Source organism: Panthera uncia, chromosome B4 (assembly GCF_023721935.1).
Source record: "Panthera uncia isolate 11264 chromosome B4, Puncia_PCG_1.0, whole genome shotgun sequence".
Taxonomy (NCBI): Eukaryota; Metazoa; Chordata; class Mammalia; order Carnivora; family Felidae; genus Panthera; species Panthera uncia.
The window spans coordinates 118,229,203-118,255,221 of record NC_064809.1 but is presented as its reverse complement, the minus strand read 5'-3'; the positions used below and the strand labels follow the sequence as shown (position 1 = coordinate 118,255,221).

The 26,019-nt window shown below is 38.2% G+C and overlaps 1 protein-coding gene across 1 annotated transcript; it reads right to left on the bottom strand.

The window, feature by feature from the left end:
• Window positions 1-21,541: 21,541 nt before the first annotated feature.
• GAS2L3 (growth arrest specific 2 like 3) lies at window positions 21,542-25,824 on the bottom strand. Its single transcript, XM_049626151.1, has one exon. It carries the CDS (start codon window positions 25,562-25,564, stop codon window positions 24,254-24,256), a length of 1,311 nt encoding a protein of 436 aa, XP_049482108.1. The 5' UTR covers window positions 25,565-25,824; the 3' UTR covers window positions 21,542-24,253.
• Between the last annotated feature and the right edge of the window lie 195 nt (window positions 25,825-26,019).

Below are 26,019 nucleotides of genomic sequence, written 5' to 3'. Positions count from 1 at the left end.
GGTGGCCAAGGGGCGAGAAGGAAAGCAGCATTTCTAGGACCAGGGATATGAAGGACATAGATATATCTCTTCGCCCAAAAAGAATCCTATGTTCATCTTTCATATGAGGGGCACTGAGACACATGGTGACTCTGGATTTTGCAAATGATACAGAAATGTTCTCCTCACAAATGCTTCCCCTAATACTTGCCTACAAAAGATAGAACCCATGGTTTTAAAAAGGCAGGATGAGAGCTAAATGCATTTTGTGAAAATCAATAGCATTTCTACATACCACTGAGAAGCTATTAGGAAATATAATGAGAATGAAATCCTAGTTGCAGTAGCAAGAAAAAGATAAAGTACTCGAGAGTAATTTTTATGAGAAATGTATATGACCTCTATAAAGAAATTCCAAAATTTTGCTGAGAGTTGAAGTACCTGATTAATGGAAGGTATACCATATTGAAAAAGTAAATAGCATAAGATGTCAATTCATCACAAATTAATTCATAGATTAACGACATCCAAAAAAAATCCAACAGGACTATTTTTATGGGGGGGGGGGGAGAGAAATCTTTTAAAGTTTGTGTGAAGCAATAAACAAAGGTGGATATAAAATAACTTTCAAAGAGCAGTAGTAATGTGGGTGGGGTAGACACAGGGTGGTGAAGAGTCCTACACAGAAGATTCTAAAGCAATATTTGAAATAGTGTAGTAATCTTTCAAGATCAGACAGATCACTGTACTAGAGCAAACTTAAAAGATGTAGATCCTATTACATATAATAATTTAATATGTGATTTTTTCACAAAGGCATCACCAAATAATATAGAAGAGAACAATAATTCAGTTAATGGTATTAAAATCCTTGTCAAAAATTGGCAGACAAAATATTATTTAGATCTTTATCTCACACATACATCCCAATAAATTTCAAATGGATTCAGTCTTTATATACAAAATTCAGACCACTTTTTTTAAAGCAGAAGAAAATAAAATATTTATCAAACTTCGGCAGTCTAAACTTGCAAACTTGCAAAAGTGAGAAATTGCAAAAGTGAGAGATTTCACTGCACACAATTTAAAACTTCCTCACATAAAAATATATAACCGAGCAAAAGACAAATAGACTGAAAAACTATATCTGCAATAAGCACAAAGGCAGGGGATACTAGTTTTTACTTTTATGAGTAAAATTTATGCAAATTAGCAAGAAGGCCACTAAGACTGCTAAGGGTAAAAATGAGGAGGGGACATTAATAGGAGAAACTGCTCAGCCTCAGTAATAGTCAAAAAATGAGAATGGAAAGCATAAGAAACTTTGTATTTTTAATTTATTAAGAGAGTAAAACTTAAAGAAAAAAAAAGATTACTATCCAGAGTTGGGCAAGTGCTATGAAAGGTTATGTTCTTATCCCTCTATAATAGTGCTAGAAAACAAGAAAACTTGTTTCAAAAGCATTTGTGATATTTATCAAGAAGTATGAAAACATTTTTTTAATCATTGACCAGTAATCCTAATAAAATTAAGGCATTTCTGACAAGTAAAAATATTTTTGATTAGTTACACTAAAGGATTCCTCATTGGTTTGCAGCCTCTAGCACGTACTTATTTATAAGTTGATGTGAAACTTTTTAGACATCTAGGAAAAAAATTCCTGCCGCCACCACTTGTGTTCCCCACAGCAAGACATCTTTATTCTCCATATGAATGCATTCTCAGAAGTATTGTAAACCTGAAGGGAAGTTAGAGTAACAAGTAAATCTCAGGGTGGCTTAGAGTTCTTTCTTCTAATGTGGCCAGTCTTTCATCTAGCAAATATTTATTGAGCCCAATCTGTATGCACACCACAGGAGGGCTACATAGATTAATATGACCCAGTTCCTGCCCCCAAGAAGTTTAGAGCCTAGTAGAAGAGTGTAGAAGTCATGTTTGGGAGCATCCAAGCAAAAATCCAAAGTAGAAACGAGGACATCACTATTAGAAGGTACCAAATGCTTTTTAACACATCTATTTTGAAATATCTACTGTATATGCTCAACATACCATATTTTCAAAGCAGGTTTCTATAAGGATATAGTGCTGGTCTCATATTACTACATTAGTAAATTAAAAAGCAAAACAAAACAAAACAAAACAAAACAAAACACCTCAGGAGAAGTTCTTTGTAGATAAGCATCCTGAGGTGAACATCCTTCTCAGAGGCTCAGATGTAGTGAGCAAAAGATGAGCGATTGACCAAAAACTCTTGACAGTTCCAACAGAGAAGCAGGAGAGGTGGAAAGATCCAGAGAGATACCAAGCTCCTCCCTTCCTTCTGGGGTTTGCTATGTGGTGTCTATTCTGGCCTGAGCAGGAATATGCTTGGTGTTCTAATGTTTGAATCTACAAGAACCAAGGTCTGCAAATACACATTCATGGTCTCATCAGCCCTGGTCCAAAGCACAGAGTCTTCTTTCTCTTATAAATTCTTCTCCATTCCCAATTGAGAAGTTTGCTAAACTTCTTTCTTCAGTAAAGAACCACATTCTGCCTTTATCTGTATATTTGTGTACATTTGTAGGTGTCCAGAGGTATCTAGTATATAGTAAGCACTAAACAACAACAACAACAACAACAACAACAACAACAAAAACAGTTGGTTAAGGTTAATTTGGGCAGGCTGCAATGAAGGAAGCAAACCTTAAGATGATTTTTAAGTGAAGAAGGTCATACACAAACTGGTTTTTCCCTAAAGCCTAATGCTTCACCTTAGTTTTCATTTCTGATGCTATTTCTTAGAACCGCTGTATGTTGGTACATATTGATTTTATTTTTGCTCCTAGAGACTTAATGCAGTGAAGAGAGGTTAATTTGTTATCTGGTCCATTGATTTTTGTCCTAAGAGAATGGGTTTCATTTTCAGTATCTCCATCTATTAATTGCTACTCATATCATCAGTGGATTCTCCAAGCTGACTTCTGTTGACATCGAACGTATCTTCTGAGTCACACAATATTCCTGTGGTTATTGTAATGCCTGGTCATGATTGTTTTATTCTAATTTCCAAACTCTTTAGAGTGTTGTAGACACGTAGGAGGTCCCCAATAAACAGTAACCCTATTCTTGCTCTGAGCAAATTGGGAAGTAAAACTATGAGTAAAGATAGAAACCAAAATATTGGTGTTATTCATAATAGAAACTCAACATGAGGGTAATGTTTATGGTATTAACTGAGGGGGCCTGAGGACTGAATTAGATCAATTCAAGCACCAAATTCCAGACAGAAATGAACCACAAAAAAAACCTACACTCTCACCCACCCCCTTGCTACCCCACAGCTCCTGGAGTGGCAATGAACAGAACTTTGCTGTGGGAGGCAGGCTTCCTCCCAAGAGGAATGAGGGGAGAATTCTTCCTAAATTTAGCAATCAGGTAAGGTGCTACCTCCCCAGGGTAGAGTGGGGAAAGGGAGACAGGCCAGGTGTTAGAATGACTGAGCGCCTTTTATGGGAAAGAAACATCAGGAGATGAGGAGTCCCCGCTAATAAGACGCATATTGAAAAGCAATAACAGGAAATGAAAACCAAGATATTTGGCACTAGTGCTGATTTTGTCTGTTTTCCATCCGTGAGGACCTGAGCAAACAGCATCTCCCTGAGCCTCAGCGTTTTCACCTGAGAAATGGAGATGACATCTACCCTTCTCATCCCTCAAAGTTTTTACAAGATAGCATAATGTAATGCAGCATAAAAGACTTTTAGCAGGAGGGTATCATATCAGCAGAGAAAAACACAAACTTCCAACTGAAACTCATAGGATCAAGAGTTTGATCTCTTACTGGATGGCTTCTTTCGCTCAGCTTTTAAGCAGCATGGAACTATTTTTAGACTTGTTTCTTAAAACGCTCCCAAGTTCCTTCACCTTCCTCCTGTGCATTTCTCATTGTAACTCTAAGATGACAAGGGAGTCCCCAGGGACCTCCTGGACATTTTTGACTCAGGTCCCCCCACTTCTCTGCCTGCAGTGTGTTAGGCCTCTGCTTTCCCACAGGCAGGGCACAGGTGAACAGTTCTGTGCTGGTTCCCTAATGAAGCAAATGACAAACTCCTCAGAGGCCTGTTATACCTGCTCCTTCACAACAGCTTGACTCTTCTTCATTGATGGGCCGGAAACCGGAGGCAAATCTGTTTCTCTGCCAGCATCGCTGGCTCCAGAAGTGGCAACAGCAACTTCTCAGATGCTAAAACAGAAAAATCTGGGCTTCATTGCTGGCTCCTCCAGCATCTTCCATTCCCCACATAAAAATAATAGTTATCATGTATTGATACTTTCTATGAATCAGGTGCTCTTTTAAATGTTTTGTGTGTCTTGTCTCTTTTAATGTCCCATTTCTTTTTTTTTTTTAATTTTTTTTTAACGTTTATTTATTTTTGAGACAGAGAGAGACAGAGCATGAACAGGGGAGGGGCAGAGAGAGAGGGAGACACAGAATCTGAAACGGGCTCCAGGCTCTGAGCTGTCAGCACAGAGCCCGACGTGGGGCTCGAACTCACGGACCGTGAGATCATGACCTGAGCCTAAGTCGGACGCTTAACCAACTGAGCCACCCAGGCGCCCCTTAACGTCCCATTTCACAGGTGAGGAAGTTAAGACCCAGAGGGGTAAAATAACTTATGCCAGTCCCACAGCTGGTAAGTGGTCTTACTGGCGTTTGAACTTCCACATTCTATCAATTGCCAAGTCCTGTATATGTGATCTGTTTTTCAGATCTGTTCCCATTTCTTTCCTCCTACCATCTTTGCCAAGTCGAGGTCTTTGTCATCTCTCCTCCAGATTGTTGCAGCTTGTAACTGAAATGCCCTTCCCTCTCTCCTTGGCCGCTGCCTACCTCTTCAAATGTATCTCCCCTAGTGCTGCTCACTCCACAGCCTCTACTCATCCTGAGTGTTTTCAGTTCCCAAAATATAATTTGTCATCTCAAGTTTGCATGGCTTGCCACTTTTTCCAGTATTTCTACTCGGCAAACACCTGCTCGATCTTCAGGACCCAGTTCAGTCTCTTCTCTTCAAAGGCTTCCCAGCCATCCCAAGCATGGTTGACCAGTCCCTTCTTTATGTTTTATAAGCATTTGTGTATTTAAGTGTTTCTTTGCCTGTTTATCTTCCCAAATCAACATAATTTCCATGATGATAGTGTCAATTGATAGTAATACAGGAAGCTCCAGTTTATTAGATGCTCATGATGTAGCAGATACTCCCCTAGCACTTTATAATCTTCATCTCTACTCTTTACAACTGCCTCGCATAGCATATACTATGATCCCCATTTGACAGATGCAAAACTAAGCCTTACTGGTCCTTATTGAACTACAATTAGTACATTTCTGGGCAGAGGCATTCAATAACTGTTGAATTCAAAATATAAGTTAATGACTTTATAATCCTCAATTATTTATCTCTGAAAAATATTACACTTAAATATGCATAACCCCAACACAGACAGAACCTCAGGTTTATACAGAAATGTCCTATAGCTATAATCTATCTGTGAATTTATTTTCATTGTGTCCTAATTAGTTCTATCTAAACATATTTCATATATTTTTCAGCTTTATCTTTTTTTACAGTCTTTGATTTTTTTTAATGTTTATTTATATTTGAGAGAGAGAAAGAGAGAGAGACAGTGTACGAGTTGGGGAGGGACAAAGAGAGCTGGAGACAGAATCTGAAGCAGGCTCCAGGCTCCGAGCTGGCAGCACAGAGCCCAACACGGGGCTTGAACTCACAAGCCAAGGGACCATGACCTAAGCTGAAGTCCAATGCTCAACTGACCTCAGTGGATGCTCAGCCACCCAGGCACTCCTGATTTTAAAAAAAAAATCAAAGAAATTAGGAGCACCTGAGTGGCTCAGTCAGTTAAGCATCTGACTTTGGTTCATGTCATGATCTCAGGTTCGTGAGTTCCAGCCTAGCATCAAACTCTCTGCTGTCAACGCAGAACCAGCAGCGGATCCTCTGTCTCCCTCTCTCTCTGACCCTCCCACAGGCACACGTGCACGCGTGCGCCTGTGCACTTGCTCTCTCTCTCCTCTCAAAAATAAACATTAAAAAAACTTTTTTAAATATAAGAAATTGATTTCCAGTCACAATAGTGAAGAGCACATGGAATCTTCCCTTTCCAGCCCAGATACATGAAAATGATAGCTTATATATTTTTACATTTAAACATAGAGTTACAATGAAAAATAAAGTCTCTATGGAACAAGAAAAGGGTCATCTATAGTGGGCAAGACCTGAAAATGAATACATCATCCAAAATGCAGCACAGAGAGATGAAGTGACAGAAAATGTAAAACTGAAATAAAGAGGTCTGAAAGAGAAACTGTAAAACTTTGACATAAGTCTGCAGAATAAAAAGATATTTCAAAGGTATGTAAAAATGTGTATCATGGCATATCAAGTAGGACAACCTGTAAAACATTTTTCCACTCTTAAATATCTTGTAAGAGCATAATTGCAGAATATCAAAAAAGAGAAAATTCTTAAAAGCCACTGGAGAAAAACTACAAAGAATGACAATCAGACTAATGCAAAATTTCTAATCAGCAGAAATATGCAAGAATAAATGCACCTATGCCTTGAAAGTGCCAAGAAAAACAGTACTGAATCCAGAATTCTATACCCAACTAAAACAACATTTAGCTTATTTGCATTTTGTATCATGGGGAAGCATTCTTTATTCTCAAAGGTAAGTGTAATAAAATTTTTTAAAAGAGAAATGAAATATTTTCAGGCAAAGACTAAACTAGTTTATTTTCCAAAGATCTTCCCTGACAAAATTACTAAAAACAAAAACAAAAACAAAAACAAACAAATAAAAACAGGAGAAAAATAAATCCATAAGGAAGATGAGGGATACAATTATTGACTATAAAATAGAAATAGTTATTGGCAGCAAAAATAAAAATAATAATTATCTTTTCTTATTTAGACACGAGATGAACCTAAACTTCTATATAATAACATGAAAAATAATGATGGGTGGGGCTAAGAGAGAAAATAAACATAGCAAATCCCTTGATTTCTTTGAGAGTTGTATATTTGTATGTGCGTTCAAATGTTTAATGTAACCATTAAAAGAATGGAACCCAAATGTTCACAGACTGGTAGAAAGCAGAAGGGGGAGAGAGAACAGAAGGCAGGAAAGGAGAAAAAAGAAATAGAAGAGAAAGTATGAAATAGAAACTCAGAGTAAAATAGCAGAGATAGTCCAAATACATCAGCAATCCACAATAAATGTAGCTGGATTAAATTCACATAATAAAGAAACTCCTAGATTGACTGGAACAAGCAAAATAAAATATTTGCATATGACACATTTGAGTGAAATCTTTTCATTTCCTCTGAGCTGAGTGTGTGTGTGTGTGTGTGTGCGCACGCACGCGTGTGCTGTGCACGTGTTCTGTGGGGGGGAGGGGGATGCTAATTCAGTCTATATTCCCTTTGTAAAAGATTTTGGTGGCACTTAAGTTTTGTGGGCCCAGTAGCACAATTTTAACTTTTGCGTATATTCTTTTACAAGGTGTAATTCAGTTAATTACACCTTTTCATTGAAAGTTCATCTGAAAAGTGCAGATTACTGAATGTGAGGCAGATCATAGTGAGTACTCAAAAAGGTATTATCTATGAGAATGATTAAGAGACACCTCCATGCATCAGCTAGTTTATTCACTGTATGAGAAATACTTCAACATTACATGTTATTCTAAATACAGCCATTAAAATCCCAAAGAGGGAAAAAAATCACATATTACTGTTATTCATTGGATAATTTTAGCTAGGAGATCATTCTTTCCTGGAGCCTGTATAAATCAATTGTAACAAACTGCAATTATCACTCTTGCAACTGACTGCTTTGTGGCAGATTTAAATTCCATTTTGCAAGAGAGCCAAAAACTCTCCTTTGCCTCCTAAGCTCAAAAGCCAGAAAGCAGCTGAAAGATGGTCACTGCTTTGTTCTTGAATGGAGCTAATTACAGAGACGTCTGCAGCAAGATGGGCGCTCTGCAGTCAGTGTGTAAATAGGGACAATTAAAGCTCATTTCAAACAGACATCTCTTCTAAAAAAAGAAACAGAATTTCAGATTTTAATTACTCTCATAGGAATTGTTACATTAAACAGAACCTGACGTTTTTCTTCCTCACAATTTAGTTCAACTAACGTGACAATTCTCTGTCATAAGAATGCTCTAATTTTAACATTTCTACAGATGGGTTGGTAAGAATGTGAAGTTTATTCCTCCTTCTTTTCCTCACTAGATTTATTTTAATCCTACATCACAGTCAGTTTAAAATAATTTGCGTAGTATTGAAATATGTATTTTGTTCCTATACCATTTTAGAATCATTATTTTTTAATTTTTAAAATTCAGCTATTCAGGGGCACCTGGTTGGCTCAGTTAGTTAAGCATCTGACCCTTGCTTTTGACCCAGATCATGATCTTACAGTTCCTGGAATTGTTCCCTGCATCAGGCTCCCTACTGACAGCACAGAGCCTGCTCTCTCTCCTTTTCTCTCTGACCACCCACCCCCCCCCCACCAAAATAAATAAATAAACTTAAAAAAATTCAGCTACTCTACCATTTATTAAATCCTATGTATATTTTCCAAGCATTGCACTCAAAGCTTTGGAAACATTTTCTGGTTTAATCCTCCTATCTACCTTATGAGTGCTATTCTCATTTTATAGTTGAGGAATTGAGGTGTGGTTACTTGAACAAGGTCACATAGCTGGTAAGTGGTTGAGCTGTGATTTAAATCCAGCTTCCAGAGCCCTTTCCTGACAGCAGAATTTAGAAAGCAGTACCAGTGTCTGCCCCCAGGGAACATGGCTAGGGAGGCATGAGACAGTCCCAGGTAGTTTAGGAACCACCATAGAAATTTTGGTGTCGTGTACAGAGTGTGTGTGTGTGTGTGTGTGTGTGTGTCTATCTGTTTGTGTGTCTGTCCTTCTGGAGTATGCAAGGTTATGGAGCCAGGGCTGGAAGGGGGTGGAAGTGACAGATGAGGCAGCCTGTGCTCTTGGCAGTTCTTAGGTTATGGTTCCAAGATCTGTTAGGCTTATTGAGAGAGGACTGCTTTGAGATGCTCATTCTTTTTTCTCATTTACTTTTATTCTATGCCCGTGTTCTAAATATGACCTTGCGTTATTATCTCACTGATTTTCTCCTCTCTATTCTAAGAGTATTTGTTATTCACATTACACAAGTTAGTGAATTTTTTTTAGTGATCCATTATATATTGTTTTAGACTCTTTTATTTTTTTTCCCAGAGTGACACAACTCTGCTCAGATGGAATCACCCGCCTTCCTTGAATGATTCATTTGGTGGAAACAACAAAACCATGTGCCAGAATCTTTTCTAACCCACAAAATCTCTCTATGGAAAGGAAAAATTTTATCATCTTACTATTGTTCATTGAAAACTAATCAGTGTTTCTTTTTCCTTTTTTATAGCCAGATCCTGTTTAGTCATACCTCAAATTCTGTATAGCATATAGGCTTGAGATTTTAAAATAAAATGGGATATAAGGAGGGGTGGGCAGGTGCTAAAGAATAAATAGAGGCAGGGGAGTTATATTTGTAATTTAATTGTCCCAGTCTCTCTCTGTCTCTATCTCTGTCTCTCTTTTTCTGGAAGGACAGTATTGCAGATCAAATTACCCAGGGAAATGCACTCTGAGGTGGAGATTTGCATGCATGATGTTTACTGGGGAGTACTTTCAGGTCAATATCTGTAAGGGAAGGGAAGGAAGCATGATTGGGCAGAAGTAGTAGCTGGGCTGTGATGATATCACAACTGACATCTCAGCTGATCCCACAGGGAGCTCTGGAGCTGGATGGCCCTTCAGAAAGGTCCCAAATTAGGGAAAGAAGGATGAGCCTCTACACCCATGTGTCAATCAGTCATCGACTGCAGGCTGTCCCCATAGATGAAGTGGGTCTATTCAAAGGAAGGCAATTAAGAATGGGCGAACTTCAAAACCGAACTAGGAGTAAGATGGTGAACCTGCCAGCACTCTAGGCAGCTGGAGGAGTGAGTGCCTCAGTCCCAAAACACAGGGGTGAATCTGGGTGGCACAACACAGCTTCCACAATAGGAGATTTTTTGGTTTTCATAATTATGAAATACTTCAGATATACAAATAGAGAATAATATAATAAACACCCACAAATCCATAGGCCAGTTTAAAAAAATCGAACCTTACAAATTGAGCTGAATTATATCCAGTGTAACTTTACCCAGTCCCATTTCCTCGCCTCCATCAAGAGGTAATCACCAGGGGCGCCTGGGTGGCTCAGTCGGTTAAGCGTCCGACTTCGGCTCAGGTCATGATCTCGCCGTCCCTGAGTTCAAGCCCCTCGTCGGGCTCTGACTGCTCAGAGCCTGGAGCCTGTTTCAGATTCTGTCTCCCTCTCTCTCTGACCCTCCCCCGTTCATGCTCTGTCTCTCTCTGTCTCTCTCTGTCTCAAAAATAAATAAACATTAAAAAAAAAAAAAGAAGAAAATGATGTAAAAAAAAAAAAAAGAGGTAATCACCATTCTAAGCTTGACATTTCACTTTTTCAAGTAAGTGACCAATTGTCTTGGTTTGCCTGGAACGGGGGGGGGGGGGGGAGGAGGAGTTCCCAAAATATAAAGCTTTCAGTAATAAAACAGTGAAAGTTCCAGGCAAACCAGGACAGTGGGTCACCCTATCAGACTTTATGCTTTTTTACATATATATCAATTCACAAATAACATATTGTATTAGATTCCATGTTTAAAGTTGATGTAAATGAGATCATGCAACATTATCATTCTACAACTTGCTTTCTTAAAAGCGAGAGGTAATATTTGTAAGATTGAGTCATGTGGATAATTAGAACTCTAGTTCATTCATTTTCACAGTTCCAGAAGATTTCATTGTTTGGATGCACCACCATTTATTTACTCATTCTGCTGTTGATAGGACATTTTGGTTGTTTCTAGCTGTTCATTTCAAACAATAATGCTGCAATTGGCATGCATTACTGTATGTATGTTCCATGCAGATATCTGAGAGTTTTTCTACGTAGATGTAGAACTGCTAGAATGTCTTGTATACACATCCCACCTTTACTCGATAACCAGAAAATTGCTCTCCGAAGTGATTGCACTGATCTTCCTCCCCACTACCATATTTGAGGATGGCTGTTGCCACACATCTTCACTAAAGTTTGCTATTATCAGATTTTGAAAACGTTGACATCTAAGGGATATAAAATTCTTATTTTCTTTTTAACAAAAAAATCTGGATTGCTCCCTATGTTTTTATGTATGTTAAAATGTAAGTATTCATCAGATTTTGATTCTCTAGGATAATGATTTCATTCTCAGTGTGAACTCCTTGAAGGTATACTCCAGTCCTAATCATTTTTTGAATACCCCAAAACCATCACAATGCTTGTCACATGGCAATCATTCGGTGCATGCTTGTTGACTTAACGAATGACCAAATTCACCAAGTGTTCTATTTCTTGATAATGTTATATTTCTTAAATATCTATAGGGAACCTAATAGTCATTAATTCAACAAATGTTTATCTACCAGTTTCCAAGTATGGGAATATAGCAGTGAACAATAAAGGGCAAAACTCCCCGTCCCTGTGAAACCTGTATTCTGGTGAGTGTTATGTATTTAACTCCAAGCTGTAGTAGATGAAGGAAGATCCAGCAGATCTGGTAGGCACAATGTGCTCAGAGTGCATGAAGGTGATGAAGCTTGAGCTAGCCTCGGAGGATGGTGCACTTAAGATATATCAAGGGAAACTGCAAGGGCACTGAGATGGAAGGGAGTGGGATTTTGTCTAATATGGAAAGAAGACTGGCAGGTGAGTGGAGGGGTTCAAAGTTGGGACCATAGAGTAGATCCAACAAAGGGCCATGGAAGGAAATTTTAAAATTCATATTTGAGGAGTAAAAAACACTGACTCAAAGTTTTGGAACAAGGAAGCAACATGGCAAAAGATCTGTTCGAGGAAGATAGGTCTTGTTGTCGCCTGCAACAACAGAATATGTTTAGTGTGAAAAGTCTGGAGACTGAGGATTGAATGGGGTCTGCTACAAAAAGTCAGAAACCTGGGAGCCTTCTAGACTCTCCCTACCATCCTCCTCCCCCAAAACACACACACCTGTAATCCAGGGAGCAGCCAAGTTTCTTTAATCCTGTCTCTTTAGCAGCTTCTGGAGTCACAATGCTGGAGGATGGTTTCCCTAAAAGGCAAAACCAATCATGTCAATGCTCTGTTTCACATCCATCAACTGCCTCTATACACCTTACTATAAAATCCAGGCTCTAAAACATCATGCACAAAGCCCAACATGACCTAGTTTTGTGCACCTGTTCCCATGCCCTCAGAGCTCTTGTGTTACAAACTCTTAATGATGTTTCACATTTCCATAACACAGCATCCTGCCACTCCTTCTACTTAAAACATGTTTCCCTAAATATTTGGAAACTCTTGCTCTTCCTTTGAGTTCCAGCTACTGTATTAGTTACTTAGAGGAGCCTTCTCAGGACACTCATTCTCAATGAACACCTTCATACACTCATCACATTGTGTTTGCAGTTATAAATTTGTCTTCCTTGCTAAAGAGTGAAATTGTGACAGCACAATCTGTGCCAAAACATGGACACAGATTACTTTCATTATATGCAACCTCCATGAGGAGTCAACCCATATCTATTTTGTTCACCATTATCCAAAGATGAATACATATAGACAATTAATCACTTTGTTGAATTCATGGAAGATAGAAAGTACTTAATAAACATTGAATGAATGAGTTGTGTTATGTCATGGGAGGGGAGTTGGACTAAATGTTCCAAACACCTATGGACTCATACTTTTTTACTTACTGCCTGTTGATTAAACATTGTAAAGATAAGGGCATCTGGGTGGCTCAGTCAGTTGAGCATCCGACTTCAGCTCAGGTCATGATCTCACAATTCGTGAGTTTAGGGCCCACATTGGGCTTGCTGCTGTCAGCACAGAACCCACTTTGGATCCTCTGTCCTCCTCTCTCTGCCCCTCCCCCACTTGCACTCTCTTTCTTTCAAAAAATAAACATTAAAAGAAGGAAAAAATTATAAAGCTAGCCATGTTTATAGGCTAGAAACCTAGTTTATACAATAGGATGTCCCTTCTGTGACATGTCTCATGTTGTATGACTCACAACCAGGCATTTATTTGGTGCATATGTGTTGTTGATGTTGGTGATGATAAACTTATCTTCAGTTTGTGCCTAAAGAAATGGAAGTGTCAAGGGACTTTTTAATGTTTTTATTTATTTTTGAGGCATAGAGAGACAAAGCATGAGCCGGGGAGGGGCAGAGAGAGGGAGACACAGAGTCCAAAGCAGGTTCCAGGCTCTGAGCTGTCAGCACAGAGCCCAACACGGGGCTCGAACTCCCAGACTGCGAGATCATGACCTGAGCTGAAGTCGGTTGCTTAACTGACTGAGCCACCCAGGCACCCCTGTAAAGAGGCTTAATAATTTCGGTTGCTTAACTGACTGAGCCACTCAGGTGCCCCTGTCAAGGGGCTTAATAACCAACTCAATCTCATCCCACCAAAATGCAAAATCTCCCTCTTGCCTTTTTAGTCCACATTTTTTTATTCATAGTCCGTCCATATCAGTAGCAAATAAGCTCAAGCCATTTAACTTCAAATAAAGGCAGCCAGAGCCTATGACCATGAGATTTAAATCCACAAGTGAGTACAAAGTGTACCACCATGTTTATGTACTTTGTGGACACCACAGATCTCTTTTCAGACCAAACATCATTACATGGAGTGTGTTCCTACAGCTTCAGAAATATTAGAATAGCCTAAAAAACGACTTTGGTTGGCTTCCTTGAAAACCCTAGCACAAGGCCCAGCTCATAGCAGATCCTCACTTGAATGAATGAATGAATGAATGAAGCAATGCTCATTCCTAATTCCTGTTATAAGTAACAAAGATGGCAATCATACAAAATTAGGAAAAAAGCAACTCTACTGTATTTTTAATCTTTATTCTTGGGGATTGTTTCACTTTGTATCTTGATTTTGTTTGAAAAGAGTCCAAGCATGTCCTTCTTGTTTCTGACATTTTTATTGCTATAAACAAATTACATTAACTCTTTCTTTCCCTTTAGTAACTTCCCTTTTTCTTCCCAAATGAAGGCCAAATTCTTGAGCCAGGTCTTAAGGATTTATAGTGGGGACCCTATTCTCCACTGCTCCTCTGAAAGCACCTTACATTGCAGCCCAAGAGAACTCTCTGCTATTTCCATACATGCTCCAGAATTTCCACCTGTGCCTTTGCTCACACAGATGCTCCAGCTGGAATGCCCCTTCATGCTGGCTGTATCATAGGTAGCAGGATTCACAACTTCAGCTACAGTTCAAGACAGGCTCCACCATTTACCATTGTATGGCTTTGCGTTACTTGTGCTGATGGTCTGCCTGTGTGTTCTCAGACACACCCTCTCTCTTCCCCTGCTCCCCTCTGAGCCCTACAGGCTGTGTTTCCCAGACCCCAGGGTCAGCCAAAGGAAGGCACCAGTGGGCCACCAGAGGACAGGAAAAGGGAAAATCTGGAGTGTTTCTTCTCTCTAGCTTCCTTGGGCAGCTTCTCTGGCAGTAGCTGCATTGCCTCCTTGGCTCCAGCTACTGCCAGACAGGCCTGCTGTGACTTTAGCTTCCTGGATGGAAAGAGAGGGAAGGAATCCCAAGGATCTCACTTGAGCCCTGCATTCAGCTGTGACTGAGCAGTAGGATGTACCCTCTGCAATTCTCATTTATGTGAGCCAATACATTCCCTTTTAACACTTAAGCCATTTTGGCTTGGGTTTTTCCACTATAAGCAGCAAATAGTCTTTTTTAATTTAATCCCTCAAGTAAGAAGTAACTTCTCACTTATCAAGTACTTAAGAGGAAAAACTATTCTTAAATCACTGTGACACAGGATAGAAAATACTACTTGGTGTAGGAAAGATGTGGGAGTTCAGAAGAGGGAGAGCGACCTCCATCCTGACTGTGGAGGGTAGAGCCAAGGCATCAGGTTGAAATGGAAAGCCAAGGCAGGTTTTTTAAGAGTGGTATGTCATGATTTAAGCTGAGCTGTAGGCAGATTACTTTGGCGCAGTGTGGACCTGCAGAGCCACCGCGCTGCACAACTCCAGTGGGTACCATTCTCCTAGAATGGGACGTGCTAGAGTTGTATCACATGTGGCCGTGAGCCACGGAGAGAAGCTGAAGGTATGGTCAAAGAGCTTCTGTCCTCCATGAGAGAGGTGCCAGGAACTTGGGCAGTAGTAGAAGGCAGGGGATGGATTTAAGACACGTTCTAAAATAATTTGAAAATTTCGATGTGGGGAAAGGAAGGGGTATCAACAGAAATAGGGTAGCTGAGAGGAAGAGTAGATTTGGTAGAGATAGAAAGTTCCTTTTTAGACAAGAGATTTTTAAGGTTGTAATGGGAGGAGGCTGATGGCTGCTGACAATAGACCTGGGGCTCAGAGAAATAGGGTCAAGCATACAGGTCTGGAAATCATTTGCATGGAGATGGTACTGGAAAGCACAGTTTCGAAGAAATTGCCAAGAGAGAAGTATGTGTTAGAAGAGGGCCAAGGAATGTTTCTTAGGGACTGGCTACATGGCAAGGGCAGCGAAGGAGCATGAGTCAGAAAACTGGACTAGGGAGTGAGGGATCAGGGAATCATGAGAAAACTCAGAACCATGTCAGGAGGACCAAGGAGGAGTTTCAGAAAGGAGGGGCTGGCCATTCCCACACTCCCTCTGTAGTAATTGCTGAAGTTTTTGTCAAGATGAAGCTTCCAGCAGCCTGGGTCCCCGAGCAACCATGAGCAGCAGAGCTCCAGATGACCCAGATGGACATGTAACATGAGTGAGAAGTAACTTTTGTTGCTAAAAGCCAAGAAGAGTGTTTTTTTGTTTGCTTGTTTGTTTGCTTGTTTGTTTCTGCAGCAAAGCCCAGCCCATTCTGACCAAAACATGGTGGCCACTGGGGATGAGAGAATGGGGATAAAAGCATAATCAGAGACCTTAGCATATTTGTAGGATTAGGAGAAAAACTGGTAAAAGAAACTGAAGATGTAAGAGAGGGTATAGTTGGATGGTCTTGGCTCTAGGGGAGGGTCAAGGGCTGTGTTACTTCTGTGCACACCAGCATACCACAGACTAGCCATGCTGGATATGTGGCCAACACACCAGGTCTTCCCAGGATGCCTATGGGTCCCTTGGAGCTATAGGCCAGCCAGGAAGATGCTGCAAAGGCCCTGAATGTGTCATTCTGTGATTCACAGCAATGCATTTTACAGAACAAGTTTCCTTTGTTGTCTGCTAGGGCAAGGCACTGAGATGTCCAATCACAGGAAGAATCTCCTCAAAACTGTGCTCCTTGAACATGACTGAAGTGGCTGGTGGGAGGCCAGCCTTCTCATGTGCAGCTACTTTGAGAGCTCTTCTCTGTTCTGTGGCACACTTAAGACTGAGGTGGAGCTTAGTGGAGGCAATAGGAAGGAATCAATTCCTAGTACCACAGAAAATACTCTACAGAGTAATAGAAACTTCCTTGTGTGAGAGATGTGTGTTTCTTGATTTTAAGTAATGGCTTACCCAGAAAAAGCTCAGGTTCCTTTCTGTTTCCAACCCTGTGTTTAGGACTTGACTCTTACTGCTCTATTATCTGAGTAACAGTTGACGGTAAATGTCCCTTGTTCTTGAGGCTCAGATACAAATACCAGTGCTCTGGGGCACCTGGGTGGCTCAGTCAGTTAAACATCTGACTTCGGGTCAGGTCATGATCTCACAGCTTGTGGGTTCGAGCCCCACGTCGGGCTCTGTGCTGACAGCTCGGAGCCTGGAGCCTGCTTCGGATTCTGTGTCTCCCTCTCTGTTCCTCCCCCACTTGCACTCTGTCTCTCTCTCTCTCTCTCTCTCTCAAAAATAAAGATTAAAAAAAGATACAAATACCAATTTTCTATTTTCTTTTATAGGCTCCTGATCTGAAACAATATGAGAAGACAAGCTGTTCTTATCAAGGTATTTTATCCCATGGGTAAAATAAATCACAAGGAAAAAAATTGAGCGGGCTATGGTCAGAAAGAACATCATATTTAAAAAAAAAAAACAAAAAAAACACTTGAACAAAGATTGTCATCTCCTGGAGAGCAGTGAGTGGTCTTGTCACTGTGTCCCTAGCATACAGGTTAGTACCTGGCACAGAGTAGACACTCAGAAAAATTGTCTGCCAGAGGAGTAAATGAGTGAACTGGTGTTTTACTGAATTGTGGTTGTATAGATTGCTTTAGAACCAATACGATTACAAGTAATACAAGGAATCTGCTGGGTTGGATCCAATGCATTTAGGACCCATTGAAGGGGCCATTGAAGGGGATAATTCATAGACCCAAGGGACACCCAGCTAACATTTTGACTTCACTCTGCTGCTCACTGGTTGGCTTTAATTCTGCAGCTAATAGGCTCTACCAATAAACTCTCTGACCTGAGTTTTCTCATCTGTTCAATGTGAGAAGTGAATTAGTTCGCAGCAAGATCTTTATTAATCTATGTGACACTCTGGAGTATTCTCTCATATCCCTGAAAATACATATTTTTAAAGAAAAACCTAGATAGTAAGTTGGGAAGTTTCTAACACTTTTCTTCTGTGAAACTGCAGCTCTGTTATTAATGTAAGTAAGAAATCCATAACTTCAAGGCCTCTCTTACTACTGCCCTCTTCCCCTCTCCTCTCCACAAATAAGCAGGTCATGTCTGCAGACTTCACACCCTAATCTGATGTATTCTCTGGAAAAAATCTACTTCACAGTAGGTAGGTCAACAACATTAAGCTAGAGGTTCCCTTACACATACTGATGCTTATTGCCTTCAGTTAAGGGGGATTTCCTTCCCTCCCTCTTTCCTTCCATAAACTTTTAGGCATTAAATACAGGCACCGAATGCAGGAGATGCAACTATGAACAAGTGAGACATGGAGTTCTCATCCTAGGTTTGGTCAGGGATTTAGATAAATGGGAAATTCGTGGTTGGTGCAATGTATTGACAGGAAAGATAGAAGCTGGGAAGAAAGTACACTGGAGGAATCCAACCCAGGCTTGGAGGGTCTGAGTTTCTGGGTGAGTGATGTTTACACTGTGACATGAAGGTTAACTGTGAGCCATGTGAAGGATGGGGGTGAGGGAAGGAATGGGTAGTCAAAAGAATAGTGGCTCCAATCTCCTGCTGAACTATCCTCTGGAGACACGGAACTATGCTCCCTTCTTAACTTGCCCTCTGAGCTTCTCTGATTTCAAAGGCTATAATTTTCAACAGTGTGGACTTTTTTTTTTTAACTTCGAAGGAGACCTGAGACTTCATGAACTTCAAAAATGTTCTTGCTGATGCTTGAGGCAAACGGAAACTACTGCAAATTGCTGTTTAAGGGCACTTACCTTCCAAGGATGTGGAGAAATAGGAACACTGGTCCCCTGTTGGTGGGAATGCAAACTGGTGAAGCCACTGTGGAAAACAGTATGGAGGTTCCTCAAAAAGTTAAAAATAGAACTACCCTATGATCCAATAATCACACTGGTGGGTATTTGCCCAAAGAATATGAAAGAAAACATGCATTCAAAGGGACACGTGCACTATGTTTACTGCAGCATTATTTACAATATACAAATTATGAAGTAGCCCAAGTGTCTATCGATAGATGAATGGATAAATAAGATGTGGTGTATATATACAATGGAGTATTATTCAGCCATAAAAAAGAATGAAATCTTGCCATTTGCAATGACATGGATGGACCTAGAGGGTATTATGCTAAGTGAAATAAGCCAGTCAGAGAAAGACAAATACCATATTATTTCCCTCATATGTGGAATTTAAGGAACAAGAGAAACAAGCAAAGGAGAAAGAGAGAGACAAACCAAGAAGCATACTCTTAACTATGGAGAACAAACTGATGGTTACTAGAGGGGAGGTGAGTAGGGGGATGGGTGTAATATGTGAAGGGGATTAAGAGCACATTCATCATGATGAACACTAAGTAATGTGTAGAATTGGTGAATCACTATATTGTACATTTGAAATGAAGATAAAATTGTATGTTAATTACACTGAAATAAAAATAAAAATAAATAAATAAATAAGGCACTTGCCTTCATCTTACCTCAGTGCTTGGGATTAAAATTTAAAATGTCACATTCCACTCCTCTTTTCAATAAACACCACAGGTTGGCCTGTTCTTTCACAGCTATTTATTGCACTCCAGGGCACCCAGTACAGTGCAATGAATCACTGAAGAGATCTACATACACAACTTTGTATCACATTTTCAGGGCGGTGTAAGAGAGATCTATTTATTCCTTTCGGAAGAAGCATATGAACTCTGCTCATTCAGAGGACAATCACTTATTCTTAAATGTTGGGTTTTCTTTTGTTTTCTTAATGAAGTTGCTAAAGCCATCTACAATGTAGTATCTTCTACCAATATCTACTTGCATTACACTGTCAGGAAACTGATTTTAATTGCTAATTTTAGTATTTTGTGCTAGATTTAACTTATTTTTCTTTTATTCATTCATTCAGCAACATTACAAAGCACCTCAACTTCATCACATTGTCCTACATCCAGTGCTTTGAACATAGTTAAGAACTTTATAAATATTAAACTAAAAACATACTAATCTTTAAACCTATTCAAGCTTAGAATACTTGAAGAGTAATTCAAAAAGCATTAAACCAAGACTTTTCTCAGAAGAAATAAAAAAGCAGGATGTGGATCTTTAAAAAGATGCCATTTAAGTCCTACTTTCTTTATCACATTAACATAAAGAACAAATCAAATTTGGGGAAAAGTGTAAATAGGCAAAAATAAATTTATCCTTCAAATAATATTCAGTTAATCAATCCTAGTAGGTATTTTTATATTTACTGTCAATTTTCTTGAGCCTTAGCATCCTCCACTACAAAAAGAGGATTCATTAATTAATTTATTAACAAATATGTACTGAATGCCTATTATATGCCAGGTGCTGGTTTAGGCTTTGGGAATATAGTGGTAAACAAACGTGCAATTCCTGTGTTTATGGTGCTAATATTCTCATGCAGATAATAATACTAATCTCATAGGATTATTCAAAAGATTGGCTATTAATGTAATTACCTGTTTTGTGACTTGCAAAGTGCTTTGTAAATCCAAGACTCTTGAATGTGATAACTGCCTTATTCCTCGTTCTAGCTCCACAACTCAATAGGTGTTTGAGTGGATACAAGTGTAGCAACACTATCACATTTGACCACTAGAGGTCCTCCACAGACATATCCAACATTAATCCATTCTATTTATTATATTCACTCATTCCAGTATGATAATTTACCAAAAGTCATTTAAGAAAGTTGGTCATATTAAACAAAATTTATTATATGAAACACGAAGAGACTATCCACAAGAGGTTAATGATATTAACCCAGGTATCACACCATGCAGTAAGAACTGTGCTGTCCCTGGCTGAATGCTGCAAATTAAGAAAAACTATATATTGTTTTATCACAGCAGTCTTGCAAAAAGCAAACCACTTCATCACCATATATACTTCTTCTAAGACAAAGCAATGTCAACCTCATTTTTAATGACTGTATGGTATTCTATTTTATGGCTATACCAATGTTAGCATGTGCTATAGTTAACAACCTTATTGCTAAATCCATGCATGTATTATTTCTTCAAGATCAAGTATTGTGTTTTTTTGCCAGAATAAAACAGTGTATTTATAGGAAAATAACTATAAAATATCAGTTTACAATCTCAGATTTACTGGTAATTGTTTTTTAATGTTTTCCTAATATTCCCCCAAATTTCATAACCTCATGACTTTAAGTTTAAAATTGTACACACAGGTTTTCCTTACAAATAGTTAGGGAAATATAAGAATTTTGCCTAAGTGGAATTTTTTTGTTTTCTTTTTAGGAACATCACAAGAAATACATATTGAACACATATTGAACTACTTTTTATAATTGCTCTGATCATGAATATACAAAAACATGAGTATTTCAAGGCTATTCTCACTGTGTCTGAGTGTGTAATTAAAACAGAATTCCAGGAACTGGAAATTCCTCCTATCAGTAGCCTTCCATTAACACAATACTTGTGTAATCTACAGAACTGTGCTTTAATAAACAATAAATTATTTCTATTATCTCAGTTATCATTAAATATGAGTTTAGCCTTTACTGAGTCAAACTTCTAGGAGATACAGCAACTTAGGGAACAAAAATACTGCTATTTAACAGCAGAATCTTATAATCTCATGGGAGTACTGAAATGAATTTCATATGTGTAAAAAGGACAGTTTAAGTAGCAATAAAATCAAAACTATTCTCAAATTATGAGTGCTTAATATATGTGATTTCTCACATGAACCAAGTGATCAGAATGTATTCACAACACACAAAAAAGCAAATGGAGAACTCGTTTACGTTTAAATTTTAATACTTGAGAAAATATAAGTTAAAATCTGATACAAACACTGCTGCACAAGAAAATGTGCACAAATTTGGATTCAAATGGAGTCATATGTGAACCTGGATGTACAAATGTATAATAACCACTTATCATTGAGGGCTTTAAGACTAATAGATTTTAAAATCAGGTAGAGATAAATAGATTACAGAAGGAAGAGCAATTTTTTCTCAAAAAATTTCCCTTATCCATTAAGAATTGTAAACTCAATATGGAAAGGAAAGTTAGAGGTCACTTAATTTATCAAGGTATTTTGAAGACATAAATCTTAAACAACTGCTGTAAGCCCAAACAATCTAAAAATGATCAGCATTTCATTTTCCTTTGAAGATCAGTTTGATGTATCAGTCATGTTAACAAATTATAGCAAAGAAAAATAAAAACTCATTCCATCCTTTTTTGAAAATACATGCTATTTCTTCTGCCAGGTGCTTTAACAATTTAAGCTTAATACTCATTTTATTAAATATGAAATATGAAAAATCTTTTAAAACCTTGTATTATGAGTAAGAAGAAATGAAAACTTTCCACCTTCGATATTGTATTTTAAAAACTGTGAAAATGATTAGAAACACCAGTTCTTTAAAAGCATTTCAAAATATATTTGAAGAAAGTATCTTTCAGCTGTTGCTTATTTTAAAAAATCTTTATGTTGGAAGGGTAAGCTATATATAAATAAAAATTCATTCAAGATGAACATGACTGGAAAAATTCCCTACTGATGACGAACAGGGCCATTTGTAAATTAACTTCCAATTTAACAACAACAACAACAAAATTCTTGGAATTTGTGCCAGATGCCTGTGGGATGCTTTTATTCCTGATTACTCTCAACACAAAAGTTACCGTTTACATACTGTAAAATTTACTTGGATTCATAGGTTGGTTGTAATATCATATTTTTTTTAAGTTCTAGAAGTTACTGATAGAGAAGAATTCTTTGACCTTATGAGGAAATAAACTCCTTCTTGAAGGTAAAATTCTTCCTCGTTGACAGATACATTAAATATTTCCGATCACTAAAAATGTAAAGCTTCCAGCACTTCTTGAACTTGATTTCACTTTCCAAAGACGTAAATATTCCCTCTCAAGGCCCAGAGCAACAGAACGAAACCAAATATTTGGTGACTGTCTCTTGTAAGAAGAGAAACATCAATTATTCCAAAAATGAGCCGGCATATATCTCTGATTTTAACTATATTCCTCAGACAAAAGGTCACTTCATTTTATACAAAGTTTTCTTGCTTTATAATCTGTAGAATGTTAGTAGTCAACTTAAGATGCTTATCTTATAATTGCACCTTTGTATAAACCATTATTTTTCTTTAGACAACACATTCTAGCTTAAAATAGGGAAATACAAACCACAATTTTGAAAACAATAACCTATGATAACTGATAACACTATAAAGTTCATAAGCACACCCCCCAAACTTCTGAAAGTACATTAATACTTTTTTTAAATAGTCACAATCCCTTGAAAAATTATTTACATTTATCTTAGATCAATGGAACCTATGCGGTCATTACATGATGTGGATATGTTCCTTGGAGAATCTGCTTACAGAGCCCAAAATGCCGCACATGTACTGTCCACTTGCCATTGAAAAACTGAAAGCAGCATGACATTATTAAAAAAAAAAATAATGTAATTGAAAGGATCTACTTAAAATTGGCATTGTGCTATCTAAAGAAAAATAACAATCACATGAGAGAATTTTTATATAGCACCACCATAAGATTCTTTAATAACACCTTAATTTTAAGGCTGTTAAAACATAATTCTGATGTTAAAACATTATGTTAAAGTAAAAATTCGTATCTGCACTCATAGGAAACTATAATAAAAATATTTTTAATATGCTAAAAGTTACTAAATCAGTTTCCCCTTTCACATTGCACAACACCCATCTAAAAGAGGTGTACATTTTATAATGTCTTGTTTTTTTACCAAATTTCAGTTTATATTTCAATATTTTGTGTTTTTTTACCAAAAATATTACAAATTTTTTACCAAAAATATAATAAAATATTACCAATATTAAAATAAGCCAGTCAAAAATCAAAAACCTGATTTGGAAAGCTTGAAAAATTTTAAGTAATAGGATTCTACCAACCCTAGAATAACGTCCAGCTAATCAACAGCAGCAGCCACTGGTACTTAGTATTGTTCAATCAGGCAATCCTGATCAAACAATTAAATTAGGTGTCTTTTGTAAGAAAAATGCCAAACCGTTGCTAATTTTAAGATGCAATAATTAATATTTAGAGCACCACTGTTGCCATTAGCCAGTATGTAACCTCCATATTTAATACACATTAAAAAATATAGCAACTATAATTATAACTCTAGTAGTGTTATTTAACTCTACATTTCCCTTAAAGGGCAGACATTAACAAAGATGCTATGAATTGAAAATCATATAAATGTCTATTATTAATAAGAACCTTATAGCAATTTTACAACTGTCTGCCTCAAAAGGGTACCTTCTGGTGAATTCAGAAATGTGAATTCTGATGCACCTTCCACCTCCATCCCCAACCTCCAACCCCCATCTTACTGTGCCTAATGTCTGAACCTATTTGGACAAACAGGAGAAATTTTTAAGATGTGATGCTAATACATTCACTCTTTGACTTTCCTGTTTTCTTAAAATGACACATTTGTGTTTACTTTCTAGGTTTCTTACTTCCAGTCATAACAAAATAATGGTCATCATCTTCCTTTTTCTTTGCAGTATGTTTTTTATCGCCGCCAACTGCTTCCTTGCCAGATGAGGGTGGTTTCCTGGTTGAGGCTGGGGCTTTGGCACTTTTTGGAAGCCCTTTAGCTAAATACTGGCTCTTAGTGGCAGTCTGTGCTGACTTTGGTACAGTCTGTGTCTTGACTGAGGACTGGGGAAGACTCACGATGGACAGCGGGGTACGGCCAGGGGACTTCGAGGAGCTGGGTCCTATCTTCTGGGATGTACTTTTATTTTGAGGCTGCTTTTTGGCAACTGAAACCATATTCTTATCTTTCGATTCCTGTGCAGCTTTTGCAGGCACAACTGAGGATACCGAGAGTGGCTGCTTTAAATTCAAGGCTGACTTAAGTTTCTGTGTTGGCATTGCTCTTGCTTGTGGGGCTCCATCAGATGGCTGACACCGTGTTCCTAGACCTGCGGTTGTAGTTTTGGAACTAGATTTTGTAACTTTTGTAGGGGAATGGAATGAAGGGGAAGGTTTAGGCCTTACATGGATATTTGCTTTAGGGAGCTTTGGACCCTTTGATGATGAATCTGAATGTGCAGCCGAGTGAGATACTGCATTATCCCTGGAAGATACATGAGTATGTTTCAAATGCTTTGGTTCAGTTTTTCCAGATTTATTTGGCAAAAGTGCAGACTCAGGCACATCTCTGGGCTTCTGGGCCATAGTAAGCTTGACCTTAGGAGTACTGGGTGATGAGATGCATTTAGGTGCAGTTCTGGATGAAGCTGGTGAAGAAGTACTTTTACCTACTGGATTTAAAGAAGGAAGTGAAGACGATGCATTGTTTGAAGGCACTGGTGGTTTCTTTACTATGCCTTTTGAAGATTTGAGCTTAAGATGAGAAGACACTGCTGGAGTATTTGGCAATTTAGGACGGACTGACACGGAGCCCAGATTCCCTCCTTTTGGGGAAGATGCTGGCAGCAGCTCAGCCGGTGGACATGTCTGCTTTTCTTTGCTCCTTGGAATACCAACTGGTGTGCCAGGTTTTGATTTTTGTTTCTGAAACATGCTAACTGCTGACAAAGGATTCATTTCAGGAAGCTGAGGTGTTCTGGCAGATGAATCAGGTATACTTTCATTAGCAACTCCTTTTTGAAATGCTAGAATTTTTTGTTCTAGTGTAGCAAACTGCAATATGCGACAGGGATCATATTTAAGCAAAAATCCTTGAAGAGTATCCCAGCCTCCACCAACACGGACCATGACGTGTTTTCCATGAAGCATCTTTCCCCCAAAAGAAAGTAAAAAGCAAAGTTGTAAAACTGAAACGTTCAGTTACAATTCATTAGCAGTCACAATTTGTGACATCTGTGATCTATGAAATTCAGAGTACTTGCCAACAGCTTCACTATAAATTGACAGCCTATTCCTTACAATATTAAAATAATCAATTTAATTCATACTGAATCATGCAATAATATACGTCTTCTAATTTGTAAGAAAAATATTTGCACATAACTCGTATCCAAAAATCCAAATTACAAATATACACAAGTGTAAGGGCAATATTATTCAATAAAGAATGAAATATTGAAGGAAGAAAAGAGAGAAGAAAGATGGAGGGATAGGAAGAGAAGTGAGGACTTACAGAAAGTATGCATCACAAAAAAGAAAAAATAATTATGGGAGAAAGATAAAAATGACTAAAACTTGTACTTTAATTGTTTTAATGTTTATTT

Excerpts from the sequence above, each read along its gene's own strand:
- GAS2L3 (XM_049626151.1), bottom strand. The coding sequence starts at position 25,564 with ATGCTTCATGGAAAACACGTCATGGTCCGTGTTGGTGGAGGCTGGGAT.